The sequence below is a fragment of the Raphanus sativus genome, chromosome 1 (genome assembly GCF_000801105.2).
Source record: "Raphanus sativus cultivar WK10039 chromosome 1, ASM80110v3, whole genome shotgun sequence".
In the NCBI taxonomy this organism is placed as follows: domain Eukaryota; kingdom Viridiplantae; phylum Streptophyta; class Magnoliopsida; order Brassicales; family Brassicaceae; genus Raphanus; species Raphanus sativus.
Genome location: NC_079511.1, coordinates 25,002,238 through 25,014,304, shown reverse-complemented (window position 1 = coordinate 25,014,304; position 12,067 = coordinate 25,002,238). Strand labels below are relative to the sequence as shown.

Below are 12,067 nucleotides of genomic sequence, written 5' to 3'. Positions count from 1 at the left end.
CTCAAATAGAGAACCCCATTCAAAATATGTTGTTTTATTTAATTTATACATTTTGCATATATTACATTTTTAATTTTTATTTATTTATATTATAGAAAAGAAATATGACTAAAATAATTATATTTACATGTTGTGTTAAGAAAATATACTTTAACATATCTCATTTAGTATTTTACGGGATTTCTTTTTAAATAATATAGTCCTATTGTTTTAGTAAACTTTATACATAGTAGTTTCTATCATATTATTTTATTAAATTTTATTATATAGGATATTTGTTTTGGATGTTGCGATATTAAGTTCTATTTTTTTAAATTAAGACGTCAAAACATTAGGTTACTTTAAATTTTTACAACATATATAGTTAGTTTTTTTCAGGTACATTTCAAAAAGTTAATCTTTATTATCCATGATTTTGCCTTTTGTAAAATTTGAAATATTATCATTTTGAGCTTGAATATTTATTTTCAAAATTATATATTTTTCCAAGAAAACTTTGGAAAATTACACAACTATTTGAGTTTGGAATAATACATGAATTTTGAATTTGTTTTTGGTACTACATTAATGTATTATTTTATCAAATATTTGAATTTTGGTAATATTTTTAATTCTTTCATCAACAAATTTTGTTACAGTTTAAAATAAAAATAAGTTTATAATTAAAATTTGATTTTTGTCATTAATATTTTAAATGAATTACTAAAATTTCATAGTTTACTAATAACATATTTTTAAATAGTATATGAACTAAAGGTTATTATATACTATTATATTTTTGTATATAAACATTTTAAGCAATATATTGCTAATAGTTTCAAAATAAATAAAAAGATAATATATGGTTGTAAATATAATATTTTAACTTAGGTTAATACATTTATTTTAATATAAAAGTATTATATAGTTTTCTAAGTTTAATCCATTATAATGATGATCAATAATTTATTTAAATTAAAAAATAAAAAATAAAATTTATTAATTTACTTATTTAATATATTTTTAATATTTAATTCATATAGCACTGCTATTTTTATATAATACGGAATGTATCATAGAATTTATAAAAAAGTTATTATAGAGAATTTTTTATTTTCTTTTTATGATAAATTTTAGTTAACATTTATTTATAATAATATTCGATTACTAATTTCGAAATATATTAATGTGTTATTTATAAAATAATATTTAAATTTTAAACTAAGATTTTGTTAGATTCTTTCTCAACAGATTTTATTATAATTAAAAAAATCAAAGTTGGTTTATTATTAATGTAAATAATCAAATATATCATATTGAATAATTCTTTAAGTGGTCATACTCATACTATGACTTGTTAATAGTAGATAAAAATAGGGTTGATCCAGTCTATGACCGTCTTGTAGATGAGAAGTTTTGTGAAAGTTACGCATTTTTGTTTTTATTAAACGATTGCACCTATTCACCATGCGTTTTGTGATTAGAAGAAAAAAACAATCAAAATAAGAAAATGTTTCTTGTCTCCATCGTGACTGATTTTCTGCGTATTTGTGGAAAACATGTAATTAATTTGAAACAGAAGAAGTATCACCTGATTTATAAGCAAAGCCATTAAACATTTAAGTCCGATACATTTTTTGGCTATTAAAATATATACTCCCTCAGTTTCTAATTAACCCAAGTTTTTTTTTAAAAAAAATTGTTTTAAAAAGATGTATTTTTTATCTTTCTAATGCAATTTTTAATAGATAATAATGATAAAATGTTGATTTTAAGAAAATTAATTGTATTTACTAAATTTTAATTGGCTGAAAGTTATAGGAAAATGTTAATCACAAAAACTATACATTTAATACTATGATTTAATGTGTTTTATTAAGTGTGAAAAATCCAAAACATGAATTAATTTGAAACAGAAGAAGTATTACGGTAGTAATAGCATCATTTATTAATTGCTCACTCATGTGTATTCTCGATTAATTAAAGGTAGTGTTAAATAAATTGGATTTTGTTTCTGATCAAACAAGTACACTTTCTGAATTTGTATGAAGGTGAAAACCCAGATTCAGAACCTTCTAATACTAAACAAGAATCTGAGTCGACATATTTGTTAACACCATTTGGGAAGAGAATTCTCAGAGAGCGATCTGTAAAGACATCGGCACAAGCAAGCGAAATATTTCAACAAAATTGTAAGTTAGGCACGTGGTGGACGAGGCCGTGGAAACCGAGGAGGCCATGAAGATCGTTGAAAATACTGTTTATTGAGATTGTCTCTATCAGTTCGCAAAATACTATAGAAGGTACTACATGCACGTGGTGGACGAGGCCGTGGAAACCGAGGAGGCCATGAAGATCGTTGAAAATGCAGTTTACTGAGATTTTCTGTATCAGTTCGCAAAATACTACAGAAGGTAATATATGCACGTGTCATGAAGATAGGGCTGAATTGAAGTTCGGGTTTTGTGATGAGCATGACCTTCTTGAGCTAAAAAAGGAAAGAGAATATATGTTTGAAGACATATGGACGTTTTCCATAAAGCAAAACGAGTTTGCTTGAAGGTGAAATTTTCCAATGAAAATAATGAAAAGTTGCCATAAATTATTTGGAAGACTTGGAGAGAAAGCTGAAGATTTGGACAGCAAGTTAAAGTTCTGCAGAGTTCTTGTTATCTATACAATGAGGACGTGCCTCTATGAAGAAAAATGTCTATGCTAAAAAGAAGAAAAGTCGAGAAATCGTTGTCTATTTCTTGTGTAATCAAGCATTTGGTGTCACTGCTCTGCGTTAAGTGTTGCCATACTTCCAGAGTGTTGGAAAACTGAAATCTAGATTCAGGGGGAGTTTAAGTCGGGGTTGGGGTAATCTTGATAAACAAAACTCTAGGGTCTATGGTGAGTTTTAGCTTGAGATTGAGTTAATCCTAAAGGATTCTTGTAACAAAAAAGATTGGTGTAAGATTTTCTTGTTCTAATGAATTCGAAAAGAGAACCTTGTGTCTTTTACTTTCTGAACTTTGTTTACTCTGATCTCACTGCACTAACAATTGGTATCAGAGCGGATCACCTAAGTTAACGGTGAGATCGTGGATGATGAAGACAAAACTTTTCAGGAAGAAGGACAAAGTTTGATTGAAGATCGATGAAGATGGTGTGATGGGTTTTTTTCCTAGATTTGGAAGGTGTTGTTCTTCGAGTTGGTTTTTGACTATGATGTGACTCATAGAGAAAGATTGAAGACGTGATTTTCAAGCCAGATATGATGAGTGCACATGCATAGTCAGAAAGAGAGTAACTGAAGATGCAGTTTGCTGAGATTAACTGTATCAGTTCGCGAAGTACTACCGAAGGTACTACTTGCATGTGTCATGAAGATGGAACTTAATGGAAGTTCGGGTTTTGTGATGAGCATGGCCTTCCTGAACTAGAAAAGGAAACATGATACAGTAGAACCTCTATAAATTAATAATGTTGGGACTTTAAAATTTTATTAATTTATAGAGATATTAATTTACGAAAGTTTTCTTTTTTAGATTTTTTCTACTGTTGGTTATAAAATAAGAAAATATTTGATTTTACCATATATACATTATTAATTTCTTTTAAAATAATGACTTTCATATTTTTTTATTATCTTATTTGGTGTATATTTTTATGTTTCATAGAATTTTTATGTGATTTTCGATATAATTTTACTAAATATTATCAAAATATATTGAAATATTAAGAAAAGTTGATGTATTTTCATTGTAAATATAAAACCAACAATATAATATTTTTTGTACTTATATAATATATATATATATATATATTAATAGATTATTAATTTATGATTTTAATGGGACTATATATTTACATGGGAGTTTTAAAAATATTATTATCTTATTATTTTATCGATTTGTATCATATTTTACACTGGCCCAAGTTGGGACCGACGAAATTTATTAATTTATAGAGATTATTAATTTATCGAGTATTAATTTATAGAAGTTTTACTGTATATGTATGAAGACATATGGACGCCTTCTGTAAATCAAAACAAGTTTGCTTAAAGACGAAGTTTTCCAATAAAGATAATGGAAAGTTGTCATAAGTTTGAAGACTTGGAGAGAAAACTGATAACTTGAAAAACAAGTTAAAGACGTGGAGAGAAAGTTCTGGTCTGTTATATAAGAAGGGACGTGTTTTATAAGAAATTAAGACCTCATAGAATAAAGAAAGAGGTTTCCTTGGTGTGTTACTGCTTGGTGTTGAAGCAGTATCTGAAGTAGTTTCAGATGGAGTCTGATGTGGATATAGTTTGGTGGCATTCGTGTTGATGTTTTGTGTAATGGAGTTAGCCATTATTTGGTGCTCGTGGTGAGCTTTGTGTGTGTTTGGATGATAAAGCGTTTTGGTGTCATTGGGTGTGTTAGGTGCTGACATATTTGGTAAAGTACTTTCGAAGAGATAAAAGATTGAAACCTGATTCAGGGAGAACTTAGCATATGCGATTTCATTGAAGTGGTATGTGAAGATTGCAGCCATAGAATACAGTGAGCTCCAGTGAGCCGAATGAGATCTATGCATGCGTGCTTTATTCTTAATTTGTAGATTATTTACGAGAAAATGACCATTTAATTCCTCAAGTAATTGAAATTGACAGTTTTATTCCCCAAATATTGTGTAAGCAAATTAATTCCTCAAATCTTAGTTGACTTAATAAAATTGAACTCATAAAAATTCCATGTTAAACAGTAAACGGAGACATTAATTTTTTAGTCACCTTCTGCTTCTATTTCTTTTGACGAAGATTGCAGCGGTCAATTACATCGAATCATTCTACGAAACAATCTGAACTATCTGTTCATGAAGTACCTCATTACAAACAAAAAAGTACCAAAAAAAAGAAGTGATACTAGTTTGGTTAATAGATAAGAAGTATTATGGCAGAAAGCGGCTGTATGTGGTGGTTGTGAATTATGTGTTCATGAAATTCGTGAATTTTCTTATTTCCCTTGGATCCGTCTATTGCGAACATATGGATTTTTCGTTGTTAATCATTTTGATTTGAGGTTTGGTTTGTTTTTAGATCTTAAGAGATGGTGAGATTTATATATTTGGTCAATACCTTTGGCGTTTATTGTGACTCACTATGTTCTTATAAACCATTTATTAGTTTTGATTTTAGCTTAGTTCAGAGAAAATCCATTTCAACTTATGTGACAAGAAGCTGAACCTATTGAAATCAGTTCTAACAATAACAACTTGCAGCGACCCTATAATGAATTTATGGAGTACGGCAGAAGAAGATTTGCTGGACTTTCTTTTGTTGCAGGGAGTACAACATATGCATGTTGTAACTTTAATTAGGAGATTTGCTGGCTATTCTCCTAATTAAAGTTTTTCTTAATAATGTAACATGTTGTCACAGACCACTGTATATATTTTTAAGCTATGGAATCTCAAGGTATTATCCAAAGTAAATCAAAGCTGAGCGGTCTATGTTGGAATTTGTCTCCTCGTTGAAATTCGCTGGAAATATCCTCTCTAATCCTCTTCAAAATCAATTTTAGGGTATGTCTTGTTTGGTCTGGGAAAATATAAAACATTTCCGAGCTTGAGATGAGTACAAGAGATAGATTAACATTTTTTTTTATTGTTTAAGGTGGACTTTTTATGAGTTTAACTTTATCAAGTCAACTATAAGATTTGAAGAATTAATTTGCGTATACAATACTTGGGGAATAAAACTGTCAATTTCAATTACTTGAGGAATTAAATGGTGATTTTCCCCGATTATTTACTTAGAAAAATTGGTAGACACTCGTGTATATTGTACAATATAGCAATTGTAGATTATTCCTTATTTAAATCAATGAAATCTGAATAAAATCTCGGGAATGTAGGAAATGAATCCCGTTAAGAAACTCGGTGTGTTTTTACTTTCTACACTTGTCGTCGCCTCATCTACGAGCCGTGGAACGGAGGTCGACATGGTTGAGACATCTAGAATCCAAAAGCTTTAAATGGATGTACCCGGCTCTAGTCTCTACATCATATTTGATTTTACCTTATTATATGATCGATTTAACTATATTAATTAGCTTAGTAAGTGCAACAACTAATTTTCATAAATGAGTTTAATCATAGGCCACTAAAATTTTTTTTGTCATCACCATTAATCATTTTAAACTACCATTTAGGGGGGGACCTATGTATAGTGATGTGGGGTTACTTGACACCACAAAAACAATATAAACTAGAATTTTAAGCTATATACGTTAGTTGTTTCTGGCATTTTTGGTTAAAACAAATAGTAAATGAACCCCCAAACCCAGGTTCAATTCCCCTAATGATCTTTATTTTTATTATTTTTAGATTTATGAACCCACATAAAAAAACTTTCTGGTTCGCCGCTGACTACCAATATCTGTTTTTCAAAGGATTTATTGGCTCTTTTCTCAACCGTTTGCGTGAAATTTAAGTCGAACTTTCTCTCGTACTCAAATGAATATCTTGAAGTGGCAATTAAGCTCCACTTGCCCTTAAAGATCCAGACTCAGTTTTACGCTATATAAACGTAGCCATATGTGTGATACTATTGATATATACAGACAACAATAACAGGAGAAATAAATTTTGTCTTTTACTCTCTTAACTCATAGAAGAGGAGAAGAAATGTCAAGCACATCGTTAGCTTCTTTGACGGGAAATGGTCAAACTCGTTTCAACGACTACAATAGTTTCACATTATATTTCTTGTTCTTCATTCTTTTTATAACTTACATACAAACAAGTCCAATGTTTTACTTAATTTTGTATATTAAATTATTAGTTAAGTTAGTATACACAAATTAAAACATTAAACTAAACTGTTGCACACAAGTTAATTAGTACCAATTTGTCCATTGATGTAGACTTTAGATTGTACAGTACTCCATAAAATATAAAACATATACGTGACGCTTATTATCTTTGAAATATATACTCTTTTCGTGGTTTTTTTTTTTATCTAGCTAATAGGTCATTCTCTCTGATAAAAATTGAATGTCTCAATACAATGGCCACACGAGACAATGGTCACACACAAATATTATGATTGTGTCTTATATTTTTTGACTGATTACGAATTCAAACAATCTAATTAATATATACATAATCTAATAATTTAAATGATTAATTGAAAATCAAATTTTACAAAGAAATAAGAAGCTTTTTGTCAAGAAATAAGAAGTTTATCGACCTACAATTCTAACTATTTCAAATTTATATGAGAAAATCTTATTGATAGTATTGGTTATTATAAAATATCTTTTTATGCTTTGTGAATTATGATGATGATATATTCGCACATTAGTAAATTATACAGTAGTGGTTGTTACATATTTAATGATATATTTCGTGTCAAAAATAATTTATAGTAGCTAGAAAGAAACTATATGCCATATGCTATAATACATTATATAAATAATAATATGGGTTAGTCAGAGGAACTATTTATCTTGACGCGGACAACGTCTAGTAAACATTCCTCTTATGCTGTTCAAAATCCACCACTTCTCTTCTTGTCTTCTTCTCCGATTCAAGCCCATTATATCACGACAATTTACTTCAAACACTATATATACACTTATACACATACATACATAGTAACACATACAAACACACGCCACAAAGCCTCTATTCATCATCTATCAATCCTATCTAATCTCATCACCAAAAATAAATCAAAAATCATGATCTCTAGGGTTTTCGACTTCATGAAGCAATCCAAATCCATTCAGCTAAATAACAGACTATTCCTCGATCTTCTTTCTTCTTCTTCTTCTTCTTCTTCTTCATCAACCAAACCCAAAGCTTTGCATGATGTGTTCATCAACCACAGAGGAACCGACACAAAGAGAAACATCGCGACTTTGCTTTACGACAATCTCAATGCCCGTAACATACGTCCATTCCTGGATAGCAAGAACATGAAACCTGGAGACAAGCTTTTTGATCATATCAACCGTGCGATTCTCACTTCTAAAGTCGCCGTGACCGTTTTCTCTCCCAACTATTGCGATTCTTATTTCTGTTTGCACGAGCTTGCTCTTATAATGGAGTCCAAGAAAAGGGTCATACCGATATTTTTTGACATCAAACCTTCACAACTCGATGTTATGATCGAGAGGGTGACATGTTCTGATGATGAAATCCAACGGTTTAGATGGGCTCTTCAAGAAGCTAAAGATATCGTTGGTCTTACGTTCGATTCCTGTAAAGGGTAAGTTTGAGTTTCCATTATATATATAAACAAAATGTTTTACATAAAAATTTCTGATTTAACTTACAATTTCTTATTGTTTCTTTTTGCTCATTTTAGGAATTTATCAGAGGTTGTTACAGTTGCGGCGGATGTTATCGTTGACAGGTTGGTGGAGTTAGATGCTGAAGTTGGAGATGCTTAGGCGTTGGAAGAACTTTAATTAACTCCAAATCAGAAGCTTCTCTCACATATATATTTCATATGATTAATTAATTAATTTAATTCATTTCATTCATGCATATATAGTTAACAGAAGAGATAACAACTTTTTGTAATGAGGATTTCTAATCTGCATTATTCTTGTGTATTATTTTGTGTGTGGCAAATTATTGCTTTGTAAGCTCAAGAAATAAATAAATAACATTCTCTCTTTCTAATACCGAAGCTCTTTGATTGTTTTTATCATCATTATTTTTTTATAGAACATTGTAAAAACCCTTTTTGTGATCGTAAGGGATCCTAAAACGGTAAACCTAGACTAATCCCCACGAAATCTTCCATCTGGACACGCACAGTTATAGATGAGAAGGTGGCCAAAGCGACTCAAACCTTTTTTAATCCGAAATTTTTTTTAATGCTAATATACCATGAAAGAAGTCTGGATTTCTCTTCACAAAAAAAAAATGAATTATGCAAATTATCCATAGGGCGACTAGAATCACGTTCTTGGCTCACTCTTTTTTTTTTCATTCATAAGTTTAACTTTAATGTTGGCACCCAACGTGCGTAGTACTCAAAATAAAACAGAAAGCAGAAAGCACAACCAATAGGAGCGCTCAAACAAACTCAAATAAAGAGGAACAGAGAGATGAAAGTCAGAAGCCTTCTGAGAATGTCTTCACGGAGACAGCCAAGGCATCTTCTCAAACCTTCGGCATCAGATGGCCTCCGAAGCTTCTCGGGCAATGTGTGCCTCCAGCCAGACAGGACCTCGAAAAGCCACATAAGATTGGCATCTGCGATCCCTTATTACGCTTTTAGAAATCTCTGCCACTCATGCAGACAGTCTCTGTCGAAGTTTAAACCCTCTCTATGTGGAGAAAACCCAGTGATGAGACTGTGAAAGAAGCTTGTTGCTGTGGAGGTTGGCAAACCTAGTATTGCGTGGATGTTAGGTAATTGGAAGATTTTAGTGGGCCGAGATGGTTTTGGGCCGAACAACACATCAAATTCCTACTGTTTTTAATCTTATAAACCGGATCAACCCCTTCTGTTTCTAAACCGGACTCAAGAAAGTTGAAGCAATGTTTTTAAACCCGATCCAAACATTGAACCGGATGATGTTTCCGGAAACCCGATCGCAACACTGAACCGAATGATGTTCTGGGTCACCGGATGAATCACGGATTAGTAAATAAATAAATTTTATTTTATAATAATATATTAGCCATGAATAAATCTAAACTTAAATATTTTATAAATGTTTTTAAAACATAAAATAATATTTTGGATATGTATAAATTTTATGACATCTAAAAATTAAAAAACTTAAAATTCATAGATATTTAAATGTCTAAATGTGAATAATAAAATAAACTTCAAATCCAAAATAAACCAAAATTCAAACATCATTGTAATAAATTGTCAATAACAATAATAATCTAACACCAAATCGCATCAACTAATTTTTGAAGAGATCAACAGAAGAAGAGAGATGATAATAAAACTGAAAAAATGATAACATAACTTTTTAATTGGAAATTTCAAATATAAAACATAATCTAAGAGCATAATTAAAATCAGTGTTTTGAAACCCGACGCGGATCTGCGGTGAACCGGTAAACCCGGTGACCCAACATAAATATGGTTTGGATTTTGTCAAAAACCCGATATTTAAAAACCCGCAAAAACCCGTAAAAACCTATTAAAACCTGAAATCTGATACCGGTTGAACCACTGGTTGAACCAATAGATAACTTTTACTCTTTTTTTAATTATGTTTTTAGATTCTGTTTTATTTTTGAAATTTCCAACTAAGAAGTTTGGTTTTCAGTTTTTCAGTTTTATTGTCGTCTTTTTTTTTTCCTCTGCCGATATCTTCCAAAATTAGTTGATGTGATTTGGTGTTAGATTATTTTGTTATTGACAATTTATTAAAATATTTTTTTTAATTTTGGTTTATTTTGGATTTGAAGTTTAATTTATTATTCACACTAGACATTTAAATATTTATGATTTTTAAATTTTTAAGATGTCATAAAATCTGTAAATATCCAAACTATTATTTTATTTTTAAAAAAACATTTATAAAATATTTAAATTTATATTTTTCAAGGCTAATATATTATTATAAAATAAAATTAATTTATTTACTAATATGCGGTTCATCCGCGTTTGACCCGATGTCCCACTGACCCGGAACATCATCCGGTTTAGTGTTAGGATCGGGTTTAAAAACATTGTAAAACATAATAAAAGTAAAAATAAGCTATTGGTTTAACCAGTGGTTCAACTGGTATTAGATTTTAGATTTTAATAGATTTTCACAGGTTTTTACGGATTTTTAAATATTAGATTTTTACAAAACTCAAACTGAATTTATGTTGGATTTCTCCGTTTACGGATTTAACCGCTGATTCCAAAACACCGGTTGAAACAAAGCGGATCAACCCTTTCTGCGTCTAAAGTAGACTCGAATCTTATCAATCCAAATCAAACTGAATAGTTCCAAAATAGATATTTTATTAAGTGTACACCTTTAAATATAGCTAAAGAAGCTGATTAAACTTAGCCTAAGAAAGTGATTACCAGAATATCCCACTCACCTTTTTCTTTATTTTAGTTTCCAGGAATAGTCTTCAATTATTATATGAAGTAGTAATCTCTTTCTTTTGCTTTGTTTATTTAAAAATTAAAAAGCAAAGCATATGAATATATGATGTGTTACGTGTGTATGACAAAAGTCGTCATCGAATCAAGTGGGCCCTTTATATTACTGTTTTTAAAACATAGATTTTTTTAGTGTTTTCACATATATTAAAAAAGTACATTAAATTACTATAATAAATTTTATTTTCAATTTTAAACAACTTTTGATCAATAGTAATCCAATAAAACCAATTAATTTTCTTAAAGTTTACAATTTTTTATAGAAAATATAAAACAACCATCTTTTTAAAACAATTTTTTTCCCGAACAACCATTTTTTTTAGGAACGGAGGGAGCATATCATAACTTAAGATCACAAGTTCGCAGCTCAATGCAATTAGTTTTTTTTTGTCAATGTGCAATGATTTTTCAAAACGAGTCTTTTCGAATAAAACAACTTACGATTAGGAAATTATATATCGACTCTTATAACAATAAATTAAGATTACAAACATATTTCATTCCAAGATATTCTTCAAAGTAAGTATATTTAACAAATTTTATATTATTCTATTTTATGTGAAAGTGTTTCTTTTTACAATGAAATATCGTTCCATTATTAAAACATTTATTTATTCAAATATGAAGTGGTTTGAGAAACCAAATTAAAATAGAAAAACTAATAAAATGAATTTATCAATTGAAATATCTAACAATATTTTAACTAAAATCAACAGTTTTATTTTGACGACAAAATGTATAAAAATCTTAAAAGATCGTAATCTTTTTGAAGTTATACAAAAGTATTTTCAGTTCAGTGGAAAAATTTGGCCAGCTCATGAATCATAAAATATGGCGATCAAATATATCGTTTAAGTGACAGTATTAGTTTTTATCACGAAAATATGCATTAAAATAGGTCAAAAGTCCAATAAACATAGAATTAGCCTACTGGACATCTCATTAATAAAGAGACGCTCTAGTCAAAGA

General features: G+C 29.5%; 1 protein-coding gene across 1 annotated transcript; it reads left to right on the top strand.

The window, feature by feature from the left end:
- The first annotated feature begins 7,618 nt into the window (after positions 1–7,618).
- LOC108859377 (probable 2' cyclic ADP-D-ribose synthase BdTIR) lies at positions 7,619–8,648 on the top strand. The gene is made up of 2 exons (XM_018633278.2): positions 7,619–8,227; positions 8,327–8,648. Exons 1-2 carry the CDS (start codon positions 7,698–7,700, stop codon positions 8,409–8,411), a joined length of 615 nt encoding a protein of 204 aa, XP_018488780.1. The 5' UTR covers positions 7,619–7,697; the 3' UTR covers positions 8,412–8,648.
- Positions 8,649–12,067: the final 3,419 nt, after the last annotated feature.